Here is a 22,981-nt window from a genome sequence, read left to right as displayed (position 1 = left end):
TATGATTCTACATAAAAACTATGTCGAAGTACAGCAGCCAGTATTGCAGGGAAACACATCTTCCCTGATGATTCTACATAAAAACCATGGCGAAGTACAGCAGCCGGTATTGCAAGGAAACACATTCCCTCTGATGATTCTACATAAAAACTATGTCGAAGTACAGCAGCCGGTATTGCAGAGAAACACATCTCCCCTGATGATTCTACATAAAAACTATGTCGAAGTACAGCAGCCGGTAATACAGAGAAACACATCTCCCCTGATTATTCTACATAAAAACTATGTCGAAGTACAGCAGCCGGTATTACAGAGAAACACATTCCCTCTGATGATTCTACATAAAAACTTGACTATGTTGAGGTACAGCGGCCGGTATTACAGAGAAACACATCTCCCCTGATGATTCTACATAACAACTATGTCGAAGTACAGCGGCCGGTATTACAGAGAAACACATCTCCCCTGATGATTCTACATAAAAACTATGTCGAAGTACAGCGGCCGGTATTACAGAGAAACACATCTCCCTTGATGATTCTACATAAAAACTATGTCGAAGTACAGCGGCCGGTATTACGGAGAAACACATCTTCCCTGATGAATCTACATAAAAACTATGTCGAAGTACAGCAGCCGGTATTGCAGGGAAACACCTCTCCCCTGATGATTCTACATAAAAACTATGTCGAAGTACAGTAGCTGGTATTGCAGGGAAACACATCTCCCCTGATGATTCTACATAAAAACTATGTCGAAGTACAGCAGCCAGTATTGCAGAGAAACACATCTCCCCTGATGATTCTACATAAAAACTATGTCGAAGTACAGTAGCCGGTATTGCAGAGAAACACATCTCCCCTGATGATTCTACATAAAAATTATGTCGAAGTACAGTAGCCGGCATTGCAGGGAAACACATCCCCCCTGATGATTCTACATAAAAAATATGGCGAAATACAGCAGCCGGTATTGCTGGGAAACACATCTCCTCTGCTGATTCTACATAAAAAAAACTATGGCGAAGTACAGCAGCCGGTATTGCAGGAAAGCACATCTCCTCTGCTGATTCTACATACAAAAAAACTATTGCGAAGTACAGCGGCCGGTATTACAGAGAAACACATCTCCCCTGATGATTCTACATAAAAACTATGGCGAAGTACAGCAGCCGGTATTGCGAGGAAACACATTCCCTCTGATGATTCTAGATAAAAAAAAAAAAAAAAAAAACTATGGCGAAGTACAGCGGCCGGTATTACAGATAAACACATCTCCCCTGATGATTTACATAAAAAAAACTATGTTGAGGTGCAGCGACTGGTATTAAAGATATAAAGTCTCAATATATGTAGTATAAGGCCGTTATTCTCAACATCATCGTAATATATTAGGAGGTGCTATACCGTTTATAATAAGTTTTCTGCAGTTACAGCAAAATATCCTGATCAAAAGCTTTCACGGTAATTATGAAAAAAAAATGTCTAATACAGAAATTGTTTAGAACTTCATGAATAATATTTAAATGTTAATATTTTTAAAGATATCAATTAAAATCGGGTTTATCAACATTCGGACTGTTACCCCATGTTTGAAACAAATTCATGGAAACAATCTTCTTTTTTTCAATTTACTTAACCCTTCGAATCTAAATCCGGTTAGATGCTCACGCTCAAACCATAGCTATTTTCAAAATAAGTTTCATGTGTTTGCAATAGCTAAAATATAACGTTCATATTGTTAAAAACTAAGACCCACGGTCTCCATCTGAGAGTACGAAATTTTAGATATCAATGGTTTTCACTTATCGTTTTATCATAGTTATTCAATCTGTTAAAAAGATGTCCTTATATTCTTTTTCAATGGAATTCAAACGCCCACTGGACTTTTAAAAATCGTAAGTACAGTTTGAGCGTGTCGTGTTTAAAAGGGGTAAATATTTGTCATGCAAAGTGTTTATAATCTGCAATGTATAAGTATACAGTCTTGGCTATTGAGAGGTCTACGGTTTCCAGTGTCTTCGTGTGTACACTGATAAACTAGATTTTTTTTTCGAAGAAGTGGATGATGGATAAATTAAACATTTACCTTCAATAAGTAATCATATTTTGTTAAATGTAATTTAATGACACAATAAAAGATCTCAAGTTAATTTTAATGACATTTTAATCTCATTGGTGTATGACAAAAAAAAGTTAAATGCAGTGAACTTTTTGAGGACAACATGCATAAATTTTATGGTGATTTTGAATGAAGTGAAGCGTACATATATGAAGGTATATTTTGCCTATTCATACAAACAATTACTGACAATCACATCTGACAAGAAGGGCTAAAGATGGTCATAATCTGGAGTGTAGTACAAGCTGTTTTCGTTCGATCTTTACTATTTATTCATAGTTTTTTGTGTATTTGGAGAACGGTTGATGTTATGGGGAATAGTTTGTTTTGGTGTCTTGGACTTGGAAATATTTTACACATAATAGAACTTGAGCATAGAATTTTGAAGAAGAGAGGACAAGAGGACAAATGGTAAGTGTTTTTACTGAGACATCTACCTTTATAGAACAGTTTCGGTGGTTCCCTGGTTGCGTGTTCATCACGGGTAATGGAGGTTGTGGGTCCATCCTCGAACGGGTCAAACCAAATACTTGAACATTTGTATTTGCTCGGCATCTAAAAAATCGCCACATTAGGAGCAAGAAAAAAAAATTGGAGTGAAATTTTGATAATGTCAGTGTGTCATACTGTGACTGTCTTCTATATATGCAATTGATATTTGCCACTGGACATCAGAAACCAATCTATCATCATCATCTTCATTTTTGTTTTGAGATGGTTGTATTGCATGTTCGTTTTATATAAATTTAGAGCTCTGGAAATACTTATACTGCAAAAAATTGGAATATTTTTTAATTCTCAATTATTTGCGAACATTTGTCTATCGAAGACCAAATTTAAGTTACACTCTAAATATAAGCTTTTGGTATGAGAGATACGCACCCCTTATATATATTCCAAGATGTGTCAAAAAAGTAGTATTTCCCGTAAAATTAATCAAAATAAGTAAAACAAGGTATTTTTTTGTGTGACATCAAATGAAAATATCACTCTCGTGACATTTGTGAATTAACCAGGGGTAAACAATTTCTCTGGGAAATGTAATTTCAAATGAGGATATCGAGGTCTCAAATACATTTATATAAGCTTCGCGGGTGGTGCAATGACAGTTAAAGGATAAAATTACAATATACCTCAAAAACAATAGTGTCACATGGACAGTATATTGCATTCTGTGTTCTGGTCAATTTACAAAAGAAAAGTTCCCAACATATACATTGCATATTATGAAATTATACTGATTACAGATAACAGATTTCTAGGAAATGTTTTATAAATATATATACATGATATATCAGATATCGTAGTTCGTTCACTAACATCACACTAGGGTATGTGACATAGTGTCAGATAAAAGAAGCTATGATCCTGTCTCATTAGCTCACTGAATTGGAAGACTGATTAGGTTTTAAATTAAAAAAAATAGATTTAGATGGTATTCATATTTCATAGAAGAAATATTATATATGTTGTTCTTATATAAGCACACTATTGATAACAAAGAAATCTTTATGATAAGTAAGATGATAATTCTTTTTTTTTTTACCTTACGTGACTTGACAAACGTTACTTTTTAGCATGAATTTCAAAAATATTTTAAAAGGCAAAACTGGGGGGAAAATGAAATTTTAGGGCCATGTTTCCAATTTGACGATTTCGTCCATGTTGACTTATAAAGTAGAACGTATCTCCCTGATCCGTATTACAGTCTTCTGTATCTATATATGATATAATTTTCAATCTTGAGAGTATTGTAAAAATGCAAGAATGTGTAAAAATCATTAATTCTGTTATATTAAAATTTTGTCTTTGGCAATTCACAATTTTACTATAACAACTCGAATATAACAGTTCTATAACACGTGGATTGTAAATTCAAATTGACATATTTGTTATTAATGTTTTGCTGTTTACAGTTTCTCTCTACCTTTAAAAATTAAAAATAACTGCCAAACACGGATATACGAATAAAATCGTCAATTAAAGCAAAAAAAATCCTACCGCGAAACAATAACATTAACAGCCACCAAGTTTAACTACGTCAGATGCCTATTTCGACAGTTAACTTCTCCTCAGCAATGCTTGAGGTCAAAATAATGGACAAACCAAACCCTGGTGCAAACTGTAAAAGGCTGCAGGCCTAACAAAAAGAGGACATTAAAGATAAGGAAATTCAGGAAAGGAATCAGAGCTTTGCATACAGACTACAGTAGATATAGTCCGTCATTTCTAAAATGCTTTATTTCAATTTTATGTGCATCCCTCCTGTTGGTTTATTTGTTACAGCGGTTAGAATAGATTATGACCAAGAAAAAAGCGTAACCTACTTAAAATGGAAAGAAAGAACTTTCAAAGCAGTGATTATCTCAAATTTCCTGGGTAATTTATCATCTTTTTACCTTTTTAATGTCGTTATCATCAATGAAGGCAACAGTTAAATACATTAAAAAGTTTTTAAATATAGTTTTTTTTTTAAGATGACAAGTTACGTAATTGGCAATTTACATTCTACTTCTGTTTACAAAACTTATAATACTTTATGCGAACCATTACACACCTCCATGCTAACTAGGGATGAATTAATCATAATGAAAATAAAATATCCACGGAAAAGTTTCTATACATTATTTACAAACAAAATGTTTTCAAATTAAACTTCCGTGAAAGCAGATATAAGAAGAGGATCTTTTCAACATACATTTCCAGCAAGTAGCGCCCAAGTTTATATTTCTCTTTTTAGAGATGTGACGGAGTCGACGAGACTTGAGACATTCAAATGTCAACGTCCACTGTCCGTTTTTGTGAACTGTTTGGCATCAAATAACAAATGCTGGCAGTAAAGAGATCGAACGCATGCTCAACTATCAGCGAAACATTTATGAAAAAGGCCTCAAGGTTTTGAAAAATAAACATGCTGGTTTTCAGAGTCTTGTTACAGATCGCCCGGATTTATTGCTTAATTAAATATCTTATCCATTACAGACCAAAAGGTAGTATGGAACAAACTGTATCAAACGTATTGCCAAATACGCCAGATTAACCACAAGTTAGTTACTTGCATGGGCTGCATGTAGATAAAAAAATATAAACAAAACCACAGAACTCCAAAGTAAATGAAAAAAGGAAGAAGCCCATTAATTCTCAGAAAATAATACGTAATACTCTATATAGCTAAGTACTTATCAAACTACAGAGGCAAACAAACTGTGTGTATAAAATGTATGTGTGTGTTTTATTCCACATTGGCTAGAGGTAAAATGGAGAGTTGAAATTTCACAAAAATGTTAGTGCCTGTCCAAAGTAAGGAACCTCTGGGCCATGTTTTCCTCTCTTTTTTTTTTTTTTATCGTGGTTCATTCATATGTTTCAGAGTTTAGTTTGACGACCAGTTTCATTGAATTGGTATATATCTTTTTAAGTGGCTAGCTAAAGCCCGCCTTCGGGCATGTGCAGGATTTTCTCGCTGTGTTCAAGACCAATTGATGGCTTTCGGTTGTTCTGCTCTTTTGTTGGGTTGTTGTCTCACCGTGTTTACCGTTTCCTATTCTCAGCGTTTTAAAACGAATACCAGTCAAAATAGGTTATGAAACATTTTATATCTTTATTTGCACTTTTCAGGTTTTGTCTTTGCTTTTTCATCCACCTATGCAACACCGTTCCCGCCATTTGGCTGTTGGAGATCGATCGTCTGGAAAGTTCGAAGACTATAGTAAACAACAACACAGTAACAACCCCAGCTACAAATACCAGTGACAACTCACAGGGAGAAGCATTGTCCGCCATTGAAGGGGTAAAGTCATTTTTGTAAGAAGTAAAGGTTTGGCGTAAATCTATATTGTAGATATAGTTTGTATACAATAAGGGATGAACATTGATAAGCAGTGGGTTTTCGAAATCTCTTGGTATGTAAACCATAACCACGGTATCAATATTCGTAATCTTCAACTCAATTCTTGATATCGAGTGCTGCCATGAAAACTTAGTCAAACTCAAGATCAATACTCTGAATATCGCGATTAGAACTTAATAAATTCGAGATATCACGAATTTAATAATGACAGCACACGATAATCACGAATAGATTTTTTTTTCACGAATCAATATTCAGTTTTCAAAACATAATATAATGCGGTGATTCATTTTTCTATGCAATATACAATCGGTTAACTTATAAAAAAATAAATAAACGGATTACAGTCAACATTACCGAACAAGTAACTGAAACATAATGCAATTGTATGTAGATACACTTTGTTGGTGAACTGTGAAATAATAACGTTTGGAGGACATGGTGAGCTTTTCATTTATATGTAAAATGTACATGACGTTGCACTTAAAAACTGAAAAATATACAACAAGGCTTTGAAATTTTTAATAGGTTTATATCAAAGGGTTAATTGAGCGGAAAATTAAACAGAGAACACCAACACCCGAAAAAAAAATAATCTACTGTTTACAGAAAAGAGGACACACGAGTATATACACTCTTATTTGAACAGGGTTTAAACTTTCTGCTGCTATAATTACTTATAAATTAGCATTTGCTCGTAGTATTTAAATAGTCAATGACCTTTTTTTTATTTCAGTTTTCCTAAACAAATTGATTTTATAACATCAAATTGACATTTCCAAAACAAATGTTGCGAATAATCTAACAAAAGCACAAAATGTTTGAAGTAAATTAATTGTACTTCATTAGTCTAATCATGTTTATATGAAACGGATTCTTCTACATTTATACAATGAATAGTGTAAAATAAACACTTTCAACTTGATATTATCCAAAGAAATGTTAAATTTTCCTTTCTGAAATATATTTTGTTTTAATTTAAAATAATCGCAATTTAGAAGCTAACTTTAAGCACAAACACTATGTTCATGCAAGTTCGCACATTTATACACCTATTTTTCTTCTAAAGGAAGTTGCATTTTCATGAGTGCAATTTCAAAGTTAGTTAGAACGAGTTTCAATTGTATGTTGTGCATTTTTATACACTGCGTTTAGAAGTTACATTGAGGTATCTGACTTTACGATTGATGATCAACGCGTTTTCATAGTTTTTTTTCATTGAGTTTATAACCTCAGTATATAATCATAGAGTTTGTTTTCATTTCAGTTAACCATTCCTGTAAAGCTCGATGCAGATACATGGGCGTCAGTATTAGAACAAGGATTTCTGTTCATCCTGATATTAGGTCGATGGATGTTGCCACGAGGGAAACTTACTCGTGATCAGCTGTCACAGCTATTATTTGTATATATTGGTTCCGGGTCAGACGTCATGGAACTTTTCATTATTTTCGAAGAAAAAGAAATTAGAGCCGATAAAACATTCAGTTATGCAATTTTAACGGTTTGGACGATCAGCTTACTACAGTTTACGCTTGTCTTAACCTCCACGAAGAAGCAGCGCGGTGGTCAAACAGATGCGGAAGATCCGGACGACGAAGATGACTGGACAACGTCCAATAGAGCACCGGCAAGATGTTGCGCAAAATTGGTGGAGATGGAAATATGGAGTCTGTTTGTGGCAATCATGTTACAAGACGGTCCATACTTAACTATACGGTTGTGTGCAATATTTGTGAAAAAGGTACTGAGTTATGGTGTGATATTTTTCGCTCTTAAAAATTGCCTCATGATAATGATGTTATTTTATAGGGTAATTGTTGTTGGAACTCACAAGAAAGAACTCGAAGAAAAAGCCAAAGAGAAAGAGAAGATGACAGAAAAGGTTATCAAGAAGTTAAGTGACATTCGAAAGATCAAGCATCAAAATTCTAAAGATAACCCACGAGATAATAAAATGCGCAAAAATGGAAGAGGCCAAAGTGGATCTCCACCAAACTATTGGTCCCATCCCGATTATTTTTATCAATCTCCTTTCGGGTTTGGACGTGCAAACTACGGATATAATGGAGGCTATTATTGACAACTTACATTAAAGTCTGATGCCTTTTTATACATAGCCAGCTAAGGAAATGCACACACCATAGACGTTTATGACTGAAAACATTGTGCACCCTGTACAAAACAAAAATTGTGAATACTTTATGGAGAGGGAATTGTATGATGGCAATGCAGAAATATATTAATAAAGATATTCAATAAAATGCACCTCTTAAAGTTTACCCGAATTGTATGGGTGTAATCGTTCAATTTGTACCCATTTAGGTTGTTTCCCATCCATTTTGAAGTGGACTAGCATATCATGTACTAATTAACGATTCATTACATTCAACCTTTTCATTTATAGTTTGTAAACGACCCTTGAATTCAAAATGTATATCAAATCATCCCCTCCCGTGTTACAACTGTGAGAGTTTAAATGTACAAGTGAATAAATAATAAGAAAGAATATTTCAATAATGTAATACTTAAACAAAGACCTATCGCGTAACTGATTGGTATTCGAGTGCAATTGTATAGCTTCTCTGATACTAATATACACTTAAATTACTACCAACTAAATATACAAGAAGAAGAAAGACGACTGTTCCCGAAACTTGATAGAAGTTTGTTGTACCAATCAGTCACGATAGGTTATACATGAGTATTCAAATTTAATGCGTTATCATAACCTGCACGCAGTGCCAAACATGAATATATATATATTCGGATAAGTGAATATCTCAAATGTCCTATGTAATTAATCTACATTTTTATGTGATTATCATCAAATAAAGCTAAACATAGGAAAGGGATTTTAGATATTGTGTTCCTTATGGTGATGATGATTTTAGCGACAAGAAAAACACTTTGTAATTTACATTGCACATCTGTGTATAAAAACAAAAAAGGAATTTAGATGAGACATACATACGCCTTCATACTTATTTTGAATGAACTAACAACCATGAAAATGAAGAACTGACCACAAATAAACATATTGTAAAAGTTTTCTGTAAGCCAAGATATGAAAAATAAAACAATGAGCAATATCAAATAAGTTAAAATCTAAAACAAAAAAGTCCCTCTGGTATCTTTCGCCCCTCTTCAAAGATAAGATGTAAGATAAGAATGTACTGTGGACATTGATAAAAGATTACGTTTTGTGAAAAATCTCCATCTACGACAAGTGTTTGGAAATTTTAAAATGTCATAAGAAAAGTTTAAAGGCAACAGTAGTATACCGCTTTTCAATTACGAAAAAAACCCAACACCAACACTTGAAAATATCTTTAGTAAAAAAACAGAAAGAGACAAATGATGACACTTTTGTTTAAACCTTTGATGAAATAACATTTTTGAAATAAATGAATATAACATTTAAATCGAATCTTCCAAAAATATTGTTGAGAATAGGCTTGAAAAACGTTTTATGCTTTTAAAGCATTATTTATAATATGGCTTTGTATGTTTTTTTTGAAACATGTTTACACACAAATTTCCGAATTATGTTATCGTTAGGGTAACCTTTAGACAATTAACCTCTTTAGGACTGGTGTAGACTTATAATTTTGCTAATCGTTATAGTTAAAATTGGCACAATAGATGGAAACATTTGTTTTTCTCTTATCGCAATTTTTTATACACTGATACTTCCAAAGTAAAGTATTTTCTGTCATTTGTGTTAATATTGTACATAACCTTTACAAACATTTATTAAAAAGTACAGTGATTTAACTGAAAATGTAAGATCAAAATCATCAACATAAATATCTCCTCGTATTGTTTCTTCAAACTAGCGTTTAAAAGTACTGTTTAAAGGCCAGTGTATACATTTTATGATAAACGTGTTCAATAATGTTTTCATTTTAACGTCATTGATGAATTTTATGTAGACGATTAAACGCGTGTCTAGGGTATAGAGTTGTGTGCCTAACATATTAGACTAGTTTGTACAGCAAGTAAATTCGAGTTTCTCTTGTTCGATAAATTAGTTGACAGCCAAACAAACCCAAATTGTTTATTAAGTCTTTTGTCGTTTTTTTGCCGTGCAAACTACGGATATAAGGTAGGCCTTTATTGAAAGCTTGCTTTATAGTTATAGGAAATATGCTTTATTATAAATAACCTGCTAAGGGAAGTCCCACCAGTAGACGTTCATGACTGAAAATACGGAGCGCCCTTTATATACGTAAATTCGACTTTTTCTTAAGAACCACAGAGAAAGAATTGTTCCATGTCGATGGAATTTTCTCTAAAAATTCTTTTTACGAATAATATTAATGTTAACGACCAATTTGTACCCATTAAATTTCCACTCAACCGTTTTGAAATTGATATTTAAACATTTATTCTATACTCGATCATATTTATATATTGTGAATACCTTGGATGCAAGATATATCAAAATATTTACTCTTGTATTATAAAAGTGAAGTTTAAATTGTACAAGTACTATTAAAGAGAACGTCTCGTTATAATGTTTGATTATCAGATGCAATTGTATAGGTTCCCTTACAATTACACCACAACATATTTCATAAGATTCCGACAGCGGCCAAAAAAAAGATAAAACTTTACAATATTCTGTTCTGCCTTGATTTGGTTTAGTGTCGTATCATATTTTTAGCAAATATATATATTAAAATAGGGAAATGTGGTATGAATGTCACTCTCAATGAGACAACTATCCACCAAATTTCAAACGAAGTGGATTTACGCAATTTTAGGCTACCATACACCCTTCAACAATGAGAAAAATCCATACTGTATAGTCGGCTATGTCCAGTTCTGTATATGAAATAAAATTGACAAATCAATGGCATTAATCAAGACAAGGAGGTAAGATAACATTTTGCAAAGTCTTATTCGAACGTAATCACATCAAATGATCGGGCTTTTATAGGATTATATACATTATAAGTTTGGGTGTATCAGAAATGAAAAAAAAAAGAACAATGTCTTTTACATATCGACTTTGTAATCTCCACTCAACTCATTAATGGAACACGACTAGTGCCTCTGGCTAATATAGCATGATTACTGGACTGATATGAAAGGAAAAATCATTTATTGATATAGTTATCAAAAGTACCAGGATTATAATTTTATACGCCAGACGCGCGTTTCGTCTACATAAGACTCATCAGTGACGCACAATGTTATTAGAGCGAATCGCAACCCGAAGGTCAGAAACAGAAGCAGGCCTTACGGTCATAAAACTTTCGAGCATGATTTTTGTACTCAAACTCAAAAATCAACCAATCAAATTGCTAGATTTCATGTTTTGAGCATGATTTTTTTGCTCCGATCACTGAGCAAAGTTTTATGCCTTCAAGGCCTGGACTACACTTGGTAGAAAGGGAAAATGTCACATATTTATATCGAGTTTGTTTATCAAAAACTTCCGATACGAGCGTACTACTTTATACAAGGCCGACCATGTGACGTCAGACCGAATTTTCATAGGGTTTTCAGTCTGAAAACGTTCGAATAGCATGAATAGCACATGGAAACGTTTATTTCAACTTTTTAACGTGAACTATATGTTATTTGTCTTCAGTTTTATCACACATGTAGAACTGGACACATCTTTACTTTATGGATTATGATAAATAAATGTGATAGCTATATTATAGAATTGCATGTAAACAGTATTCGGAAATATTCGAATACTCCATCTGTTAAACAAGAACATTTTAATCGAGTCAGATCTCAAAATAAAAAAAAAACCTGAACAGATATATTTCTACTTTGTTTTTACACTGTAGCAAATATCTTCAATTTGGTTTTAAGAATTGTTGGTTTTATGTAGGACTAGTAAGTTATATAATAGATGGTTCCCTTATTTAATGTTAATATAGCAAGACTAGAAAAAATAGTATTACCTCTCATACATCCGTCTCCCAACACAATGCATCAGATGTACGAATTGACGAATTGACGAGAAGATAAAAGAAAATTTAAATCCGTGATAGGATTCGGATACAAGTTGATTACTTATAGTAATCCATTTCCTAATGTAAACAAGCATTCCAGCAGCACCTACATACGGGGTATATATCTCCCAATTGATACGATATTCCCGTGCTTGCATTTCCTATCATGATTTTCTTGATAGAGGGTTACTGCTCACAAGGAAGCTATTAAACCAAGAGTTCCAAATGGTGAAGTTGAAATCATCCCTTCGTAAATTTTACGGACGCCATCACGAGTTGGTTGACCGTTATGGAATAACCGTTTCACAAATGATATCGGATATGTTCCTTACGTCGTAACTACAATCCCCTTCCCTTTCATGAATTTGACCTACCGAATTAGACTATTTACCGGATTTGTAATCACATAAGCAACACGACGGGTGCCGCATGTGGAGCAGGATCTGCTTACCCTTCCGGAGCACCTGAGATCACCCCTAGTTTTTGGTGGGGTTCGTGTTGTTTATTCTTTAGTTTTCTATGTTGTGTCATGTGTACTATTGTTTTTCTGTTTGTCTTTTTCATTTTTAGCCATGGCGTTGTCAGTTTGTTTTAGATTTACGAGTTTGACTGTCCCTTTGGTGTCTTTCGTCCCTCTTTTATTACCACTGGGTCGATGTCTCTGCTGGTGGACATTTTGTCCCCGAGGACATCATCCGCCCAGTAGCAAAACTACAATTGCATGAACTTACGAAGAACTAACAGGAAACTGGCTCGGACGTCGCCCAGTATAAAAAGGTCCGAAACAGACGTCACCATGGACACGGTGTCGTCTGATACGGCAGGTGTCCCCTCATCACCAGACATGACAAATAACCCAAACACGACTCATTCAGATCATCGTCCTAGTGACAACAGCAATATTACACATATACAGCCTTGTTCAGTTCTCCTTTAAGACATTTTGGTTTTTGATGACACAGTACAACACTGTCGCATTTCAAAATGTGAGACTAAAGGCTGCAAAACTTGTGCTATTTTAATTACAGATGCTGAATTCACTAGCAATTTGACCAAGAAGTCATATTTTACCAGAAGTTACGATGATCTGAATTGTAAATCGATAAATGTCGTCTACGGATTAGAGTGCAACCTTTGCGGCTTGGTATACGTCGGTGAAACGAAAGGAAGGCTAAACAAACGTATGTGCGGTCATAGATCAGACATTAACCTCAATGCTAACGACATTCTATACCAGCATTTCAACCAGCCCGATCATTCCATCGTTTCTATGACAGTTCGAATTATTGAAAAAATATACCATAGCTCGAACAATCCTAATCTTTCAACGACTCTCCGTAGACAAAAAGAAGACTACTGGATTAGACAATTGGGAACTGCAACACCGTATGGCTGCAATGACAAAATTGATGGTATAGGTATTCTATCTAGTCCTTCGTGTAACTCGGTGAATGTGATGAATATTTTCAACTCGACTCCTCGACGTAGACGTAGTCATGGCCATCGTCATTATACATCACCCTCTCTGCATGATGTCTCTATTAATGACTTGCTGCCATGCATACAAAAACCGTTAGGTATTCATCACATTCGCACGAAACTTTATTCATTACCCCTTTTAAAACTTCATTCTCTGTTCAATTTATGTTTGGAATCCACTGTAACAAACCCTCATTCAAACCAATACAAACTACAAGCTATAATTTCGGATATTGCTCGTCACAGACTTTTCAAGCCAGTTCGCATTGGAAAAGATGAAAAAGAGAAAAGATCTTTTCTAAATCTTTCCTTTGCCAACAAAGGTCTCGATGGCGTCAACCTAGGCAATATCCTTCATCATAAATTAGTTCAATCGAAAATACCTCCTTATTTCAAAGACCAGTCTGTACCAATAATTTCTTATACCTATACCAAACCTATTGCAACTAAAATTTTCAATTACAAACGCGTTTTGCAGGATCTCGATATTGACGACTTCAAGTCTAAACCTCCTGATTGCACTTGTGCTAGTTCCCAATTCACATATAATCCTGCTGGCCACGTTATTACCGGTGACCTTAACATTGTTAATAACACTTCTCTACGAAACGTGTTATCGAAAGGTCCGAAATATCGTGAGCCTAAATCCATCAATTGGAAACACAACTTTAAAATTTTGATGGATTCAGTCGAGGATTATGCCAGGCAATGGGCTAAGCGCGAGAAGGAAGACGTAGACACTCTATCCGAATGGATTAAGGCAGTGAGGTCGTTAATACAAATCAGAATTAAGAAACTGAATGGGTCCATCAATGCCCATGCTACGTCAATCTTCAAAGATCCAAATGTTGCTAAACACCTATCTGACCTCCATGATGAATATGTTGTTGTCCCCGCAGACAAAGCCCCAAATAACATCGTTTTTATCTGTAAAAGTCATTACATTAATTGCTTGATAAACGAATTAGGTATAGACAATTCACTTGGAAACCCAACATATACCCTCACGACACTTACCAAAGAGGAAATCCTGGATAATCATAGGTCTGTTCTTTGTTCCTTTGGTATTTCAACCAAAGATGAAGAACTGGATCTTCCATCACTGTATTGGATACCTAAACTACATAAGTGTCCTTACAAACAACGGTATATTGCTGGGTCTTCCAAGTGCTCAACGAAACCCCTTTATAAATTATTAACATTCATTTTATCAGCAATCAAAGACGGGCTTCAAAGTTATTGTGAAACTGACTATTCTAGAGGTGGCGTGAATCAGATGTGGATATTGAAAAATTCCAAAGATCTTTTAGAGTACATACAATCTAACTCTCTTTCATCTTGTAACAGTATTAAAACATTTGACTTTTCTACTCTTTACACAAGTATTCCACATTCCAAACTAAAAGACAAATTAAAAGAGTTGGTATTACTTTGCTTCATAAAAAAGAATGGCCAACGTAGATACAAGTATCTTGTCTTAGGGAGGGATAAATCATACTTTGTAAAGAACCATTCTGATTCAAACAAAAAATTCTCTGAAACCGATATTATCAAGATGCTTGATTTCTTGATTGACAACATATTTGTTACGTTCGGAGGACGTGTTTTTCAACAAACTGTCGGCATCCCAATGGGAACAAACTGTGCCCCTCTACTTGCTGACTTGTTTCTTTATTATTATGAGGCTGACTTCATGCAGGAACTTCTTAGGAAGAAAGATAAGAAGTTAGCAATATCCTTTAACTCTACTTTCCGCTATATAGATGACGTTCTTTCACTAAACAATTCAAAATTTGGTGACTATGTAGATCGCATCTATCCCATCGAATTGGAGATAAAGGATACTACAGATACAGTTAAGTCGGCTTCATATCTTGACTTACATCTAGAAATTGACAATGAGGGTCGGTTGAAGACAAAACTTTACGACAAAAGAGATGATTTCAGCTTTCCAATTGTGAACTTTCCATTTCTAAGTAGCAACATTCCAGCAGCACCTGCATACGGGGTATATATCTCCCAATTGATACGATATTCCCGTGCTTGCATTTCCTATCATGATTTTCTTGATAGAGGGTTACTGCTCACAAGGAAGCTATTAAACCAAGAGTTCCAAATGGTGAAGTTGAAATCATCCCTTCGTAAATTTTACGGACGCCATCACGAGTTGGTTGACCGTTATGGAATAACCGTTTCACAAATGATATCGGATATGTTCCTTACGTCGTAACTACAATCCCCTTCCCTTTCATGAATTTGACCTACCGAATTAGACTATTTACCGGATTTGTAATCACATAAGCAACACGACGGGTGCCGCATGTGGAGCAGGATCTGCTTACCCTTCCGGAGCACCTGAGATCACCCCTAGTTTTTGGTGGGGTTCGTGTTGTTTATTCTTTAGTTTTCTATGTTGTGTCATGTGTACTATTGTTTTTCTGTTTGTCTTTTTCATTTTTAGCCATGGCGTTGTCAGTTTGTTTTAGATTTACGAGTTTGACTGTCCCTTTGGTGTCTTTCGTCCCTCTTTAATTAAATTCTCCAGGCGCGTATGTGTGATCTGATTTTTTTTTAGATGTATCAATATTGTGATTAGGGGTCAAGATTTCAACTACTGATCTCTGACAGACATTTTTATGTCAGTTTGTTTTCTCACATGAGTGTCAATACAATGGAATTTTATGCACCTTTTAAGCATGGTCCAATTACATTTAAAAATGAAATATCATCGTTTCATACAACAACAAAAAAAATTCTTTTACGAAAGAAAGTTTCCCAACATATATATTGCATAATATGAAAATATACTGATTACAGATTACGAAGAAAGGATATGTATTATATTTCTAGCAGATATCGGGGTTTACAGTCACCACACTAGGAAATATGATATAGAAAAAGTTAAAAGAGCCATGATCCTGTCTCCCTATTTCACTGAATTGGAAGATTGTTATGTTTAAAATTCATATAAAAAAAAAAAGATTTTAATGTAATATACATATTATTAGATTGAAATATTATACATGTTCTTTTTGTATAAAAACGATTCCTAACTAAAGAAATTTTCGCTTTGATAACTCTCTGGATTTTTTGTGTGTTGCTTTACAAAACTTTGCAAAAGGCGTTACTCTTGAAGCATGATTTACAGATATTTAATCCGTGTTTTTCGTTCATATGTACAATCTGTTATAATCTGTTATAATATTTTAAATCTTATATTGCACTGATTGTTATTATGTAAGTGTATAGTATCTATACGTTCTATCTAAAATTAAAGCAACATTTCTGAAAATATAGGAATGTTGTATGACTACGAGATTAGGACTGATGATGCTGAATTTAGTTAATTATGTTCAGGAAAAACAAGAAAGTATTCAAATAGTTTCGGCCAATATTAACGTTTTTTTTCTATGTATTAATTCCTCACGAATTCACGTATTTATACATCATTGCGTTTAAAACATATTTGCTAGCTTAGATACTTCATACTGAGGTAAATCTTTTTTGAAAGCGATTGGTACACACCAATTTATTTGATTAAGATTATAACACAATGTTGACTGCTGTACTTTTGACATTTCTACTTATTATGTCTGTTTGTTTTGTTTCTGCATCGTCGTCAATATAATGGATTTAGCTAGCTATAAAACCAGGTTCGATTCACCATTTTTCTATACATGCCTGTACTAAGTCAAGATGTGACAGTTGTTATCAACGTGTTTGATGCGTTTGAGCTTTTGATTTTGTCATTTGATTAGGGCATTTTCCGTTTTTAATTTTCCTCGGTGTTCAGTATTTTCGTTGTTTTACTTTTATAAACCGTTATTAAGAAAAGAGCGTCGGACGCATGCAATCGAAAGTGATGTTTTTTTTATCACGACATCAAAATAAGATGTCTTATACTCATAAGCATTGGTCAAATTCGCGATATCGAATGCTTTAATGACAACATAATAACATACAAAAACGATACTTGGAATATCATGTCAAATTGATTTCCTCAATTAATTCATCTTTAACCAAATTAACAGATTATCAAAACAAACTGGCATTTTCTGTATGACAACAACACGACATAAAGTTGGACCACGACGACGATGATAATGATGACGACGACGACGACGACGATGTAATCAAACTATCTCAAGATGATTTATATGTCTATGCACTATGAAACTGTTTTTTTTATGAATAAGAATATGAATAACATCCTTCTTTCTGTTAAAATAAACAGATTACAGTCAACATTACAGAACAAGTGACTAAATTATAATACAATTGCAAGCTATAGTTACACTTTGTCGTTGAACTATATTATACTAATATTGCATGGAGGACATGGTGAGCTATTCATATACTAGTAAATGTAAAATGTACATGAAGATTTTTTAAATTTCAAAGTATACAGTGTTTTGAAAAATTTAATAAGTTTCCATGAAGTGGTTAATTTTGTGTAAAATAAGATATAGACATGACACTCGATAAATGTCTGCGGTTAACAGAATAGAACTGGGTGAAACGAATGTATTGTTTTGAAAACAGGATTTTAACTATAGCTGCTATCATGATTACTCTGAACCTAGGTATAAATATTAAACCAATAACACGTAATTCAATATCAAACCGTACATTTTTTGTCAATACATTCTTTTAAAATAAATAGATTATATAACATCAAGTTGAACCTTCAAAAAAATGTCGCGAAAATGATATCATCAAAACGCAACTGTCATTTTAGACTATCAATAAATGGACTTCATTTTTCTTACCAAGCAAAGTTTATATAAATCTAACCCTTTCAAAATTTTAACGCTGAATAGTGTAAAATAATCGAAATAACCTTCATTATGTGTTATTTTGGAACAGGATTTATAAAATTTTAGATATATTTCAAAAAGATGATGGACTGCCGAAAGAGATTACAGATTAAGAAAAAAGTCACTTTTGTTGCAATCCAGAATAAATATTTAATCAATCTTATTTCTGTTTTGTTCGTTTGAACTATTGATATAATGTAGGCTGTTATTGAAAGCTTGCGTTAATTTAAAAGTTTGATCAAATTGGATAATCATATGTAACCTCGAGATCATACTGGAAATATTGTGCACCCAGTACAAACAGAAACAATTGTACACCTAGTACAGAGGCAATACGACTTTTCTGTGAGATATACGGAGAGAATCGTATACAATGGCAGTGCAGAAATACTTATATGAATATACAATACAATGAACCTTATACATTTTTATGAATTGAATCGGTGTAATCGATTAATTTGTACCCATTTAAATCTACCCCCACCCAGTTTGAAGGGGATTGGTGTCATTTGTGATTAAAAATTTAATTTACACAACATTGCATTTTATGTTTGTGAAAGCCTTGAATCCAAATTCTATATAAAATTATTTCCGTTTGTAGTATAACTGTGGGAGTTTAAATTATATAAGTTATAAACTAATAAGAAAGATTATTTTCAAATTGCAGTACTTGAACCTGAAAGTCTTGCTTAGTTTGATGTTTATCATGGGCGATTGCAATCTAACTAACTTACTTAGGAATTTTGGTCCTCAATGCTCTTCAACTTCGTACTGTATTTGGCCTTTTTAACTTTTTTGGATTCGGGCGTCACTGGTGAGTCTTTTGTAGAAGAAACGCGCGTCTGGCGTATATACTAAATTTAGTCCTAGTATCTAGGATGAGTTTATTTAGTATATAGATCGCTGATTTTACTATGCGTATAAAAGTAAGTGAGTACAGTTGATCTGGATTTTAATCAGATTGGTGTGAAAGTAAAGCTACTCTACTTTCCCGTCCATATTCCGACAGCGTCGATATAAGAGCGATGAAATATTCCTTCTTTCTTATCACTTGGTGTTTTCTGGTTTGTCCTCAATGCTCTTCAACTTTGTATTTGTTTGGCTTTTTAACTATTTTGATTTGAGCGTCACTGATGAGTCTTATGTAGACGAAACGCGCGTCTGGCGTATAAAATTATAATCCTGGTACTTTTGATAACTATTTACACCACTGGGTCGATGCCACTGCTGGTGGACGTTTCGTCCCCGAGGGTATCACCAGCCCAGTAGTCAGCACTTCGGTGTTGACATGAATATCAATTATATGGTCATTTTATAAATTTTCTGTTTACAAAACTTTGAATTTTTCGAAAAACTAAGGATTTTCTTACCCCAGGAGTAGATTACCTTAGCCGTATTTGGCACAACTTTTTGGAATTTTGGGTCCTCAATGCTCTTCAACTTTGTATTTGTTTGGCTTTTTAACTATTTTGATTTGAGCGTCACTGATGAGTCTTATGTAGACGAAACGCGCGTCTGGCGTATAAAATTATAATCCTGGTTCTTTTGATAACTATTGAACTGGTGATATAAATACTTTGATTGAGTACTAGTATTCACAATTTCAGATGATAGCTATTTGTCAATCCGGCATACATTCGTTATTTTACATCTACTAATAAATACTGTAAACCACTTATTTTTTTTTAGTTTTTTCTATCCCAATTCGCGGCGTTTCAATTTCACGATTTTCAAATATCCATGTTTGAATTTTTTGGCGACGATTTATATTCGTGTTATTTTTCTTCTCGAGAAGGTCGCGAAAATAAGCAAAGTTACAGTAACCGAACAGAAATTATGAAAATATCAATGAATGTGGTTCGATCGTGGTTTACATTAAGTAGACACGCTTAAACATTAATTTATGATTAGACCATGATTTATAAATATCTGGATATGTCAAGAGTTATATAACGATAAAACCTCATCAAAGATATCAGACTTAATCACGTAAATATAAAATTTATTTGACCGGCAAATTCAAGGCGAGATCAAATAACAAGCCATGCAGTTGGTAGATTTACCAATAGAATTTACCGGAATACAACACATGAAATCTGTTCTGGCACTTGAAATGTTCGATAATGGCATTCAACTATATTGCAACATGATATGTACAGACCTCACAAAAAGTTATTGTTGAAAAGATTCTTTCAGAAAGCTAGCGTAGACGTATGCATACATGATGCATCCGGATTGAAAGGGTAGACATTGATAAGGAGATACAAACAAATTTGAATTATCAATAGGATTCGGAAATAAGTTAGTATCGTATATTAATCCGTTTCCTAATGGAATCACGATTACATTTCTGTCATACTATTTTGAATGTTCAAGAACATAAAGAAGATTATAAACAATGAAGGAGACAGTAGTTATTCAAAAATAGTGCCAACATCACTTGATAATAACAAACAAGAAAAAAATCAAGTTGTGAACTCACGAATAATTGGTTATCAGATAAATAACAAGATGATGAAACAAATAATAATAAAGTGCGTGTTTATAATCTGACACAAGTTTGTTTGGCATTCACTGAGGACTTGTCGAACAAAGACATATTATCATATGATAAAACGTTCGCTACTGAGAAGGATTTGTTCGGATTGATTTTTTTTTAAATTTTATCTGTTGATACACCGGCCTATTCATTGTCACTTTTGTACAAAAATAATTCCTGAACCTTGTTTCACAGAATACTAATTTTAAGCCTGTCATAAACTATAAGAATTTATTTGCACCTGATGCATTATTTCCTATTCTAATATGACGGCCTATTATCGTCAACCAGTATAATCGCAATGCATCTACCTTTAGCGCAAACGCAGTAAAACACAAAAACGGCTGTTCCGCCTACGAAGTACATATTTGAACTGCCAGATATTCTCAATTTTCGACATCAAAACCCCTAGTTTACGTAGGCCAAGATTCAGATACAATATATTTATCTCTATTCTACAGCCAAAATAAACAAATCAGTCCATCTCAATTTATTTTTCATGGTAAAATTTCATAAAACGAAAATTCCGTGAAGTTATATTACTGTACTGGCATGGCAACGAAAAAAGGTGACGTCACAAGTATGTTTCCATAAACAAAAATCAAACGTAAATACCGAGAGTTTTAAAGCTTCTCGTATGCCTCAGAACGAATAAAATTACATTGGAAGAAAATATACAAGTGAAAAATGCAACTAAAAAAATAATCATTGAACTATATGATACTACTAATATTATCAAAATTAGGTAAAATGGAAAAGCCAAATCAGTATCGTATGTATAGGGCTTTCACGGTTAACAAAATTACCGAATTTGACCTATTAGAATCGAAATAATGCATGGCAACCGCAAACAAATCTACAGCTGCCATGAATTATTTCTTAATCAAATGTACTGTAAAATTTCTTTTAATGGAAATAACTCAAGTAAAAAGTGTCTTGAATTGCTATTCTTTTCATTGTAACAGTTTTTGTCAATTGATAAGTAAGGGTTTTCAAAATATTACAAAGAAATGCTATAATTTGTCAAAAATTTTCATTGGAGGCCTTGACAAAACAAATCAAAAGAAACAACACTTTTATTGCAATCGTAATGTCAAAGACACAAGGACTTCTCAACAAGAAGCAAATAATTTAAAAAGTTAAAAAGCCCCAAAAATGTATGAATGTGTAGAGCTTTGAGGACCCAAAGTTCCTAACGGTTTTGACAAATACAACTTAGATAAGTTGTCAAGTCATTTGGGTATAAGGTAATTAAATCTGATACTTGTGTAAAGAAAGTGTCTGAACACCAACCACCCTTGCAACGACTCTCTTTTGGGTTAATAGGGGGTCTATTGCCATATACATCTTAACGTCAATTTCACCTCCAAATTTATAATCTTTCATTTAGGTCAACCAACCATGTAGAACCAATCTGATGTATACATTGTTAATTTGTTTATGTCTTCATTATACCGGAAATATTTGTCACTTGAACAAGCAATAGTCTCTCAATAATAATTAACTGCATTCCAAATCAATGTTATCTTGCAACAGACAACCTACTGATCACAAAGAGAGTTTTGTTTTTATTTTGTCAAGTTTGTGTTTAGAATTTATCATCTTTTCTTTGCCATATTTTATATGAATGAAACAATTATAAAAGAGGGACGAAAGATACCAAAGGGACAGTCATACTCATAAATCTAAAACAAACTGACAATGCCATGACCTATAGGAGCTACAATACATATCTAAGTTATCATATGGGCAGAGGAAGCTACCATACATATCTAAGTTAACATATGGGCATAGGAATTGAGAAGAAGCTACCAATACCAACTATCTCAGATGAATCCCTTATATATTGCTTCATACATGCAGCTCTCTACAAATACAGTCAGCACTTCTATGTTATCATAGATATGTTCTTAATTATAAATTAACTGTTGACAAAACTTTGAAATTTTGAAATACTAAGGTTTTTCTACCTCAGGAATAGATTACCTTATCTGTATTTGGCAAAACTTTTAGGAATTTTTTGTCCTCAATGCTCTTCAACTTCATACTTTATTTGGCCTTTTTAACATTTTTTGATTGAGCGTCACTGATGAGTCTTTTGTAGACAAAACATGCGTCTGGTCAAAATATAAAATTTCAATCCTGGTATACATTATGAGTTTTATTGACACTGTCAGGGACAGGACAAACACAAATA

The 22,981-nt window shown here is 33.6% G+C and overlaps 1 protein-coding gene across 1 annotated transcript; it reads left to right on the top strand.

The window, feature by feature from the left end:
- The first annotated feature begins 2,058 nt into the window (after positions 1–2,058).
- On the top strand, positions 2,059–8,440 carry LOC134724783 (transmembrane protein 26-like). The gene is made up of 3 exons (XM_063588029.1): positions 2,059–2,532; positions 5,740–5,911; positions 7,239–8,440. Exons 1-3 carry the CDS (start codon positions 2,339–2,341, stop codon positions 8,052–8,054), a joined length of 1,182 nt encoding a protein of 393 aa, XP_063444099.1. The 5' UTR covers positions 2,059–2,338; the 3' UTR covers positions 8,055–8,440.
- Positions 8,441–22,981: the final 14,541 nt, after the last annotated feature.

The sequence above is a fragment of the Mytilus trossulus genome, chromosome 7 (assembly GCF_036588685.1).
Source record: "Mytilus trossulus isolate FHL-02 chromosome 7, PNRI_Mtr1.1.1.hap1, whole genome shotgun sequence".
NCBI lineage: Eukaryota > Metazoa > Mollusca > Bivalvia > Mytilida > Mytilidae > Mytilus > Mytilus trossulus.
This window is presented reverse-complemented; position numbering and strand designations above follow the sequence as displayed.

What these genes read in the sequence shown, in the direction of transcription:
- LOC134724783 (XM_063588029.1), top strand. Translation starts at nt 2,339, where the DNA reads ATGGTCATAATCTGGAGTGTAGTACAAGCTGTTTTCGTTCGATCTTTA. An exon ending in AGAGGACAAGAGGACAAATG is followed by an intron (nt 2,533 to 5,739) that starts GTAAGTGTTTTT and finishes TGCACTTTTCAG; the next exon opens with GTTTTGTCTTTGCTTTTTCA. An exon ending in CATTGTCCGCCATTGAAGGG is followed by an intron (nt 5,912 to 7,238) that starts GTAAAGTCATTT and finishes TTTTCATTTCAG; the next exon opens with TTAACCATTCCTGTAAAGCT.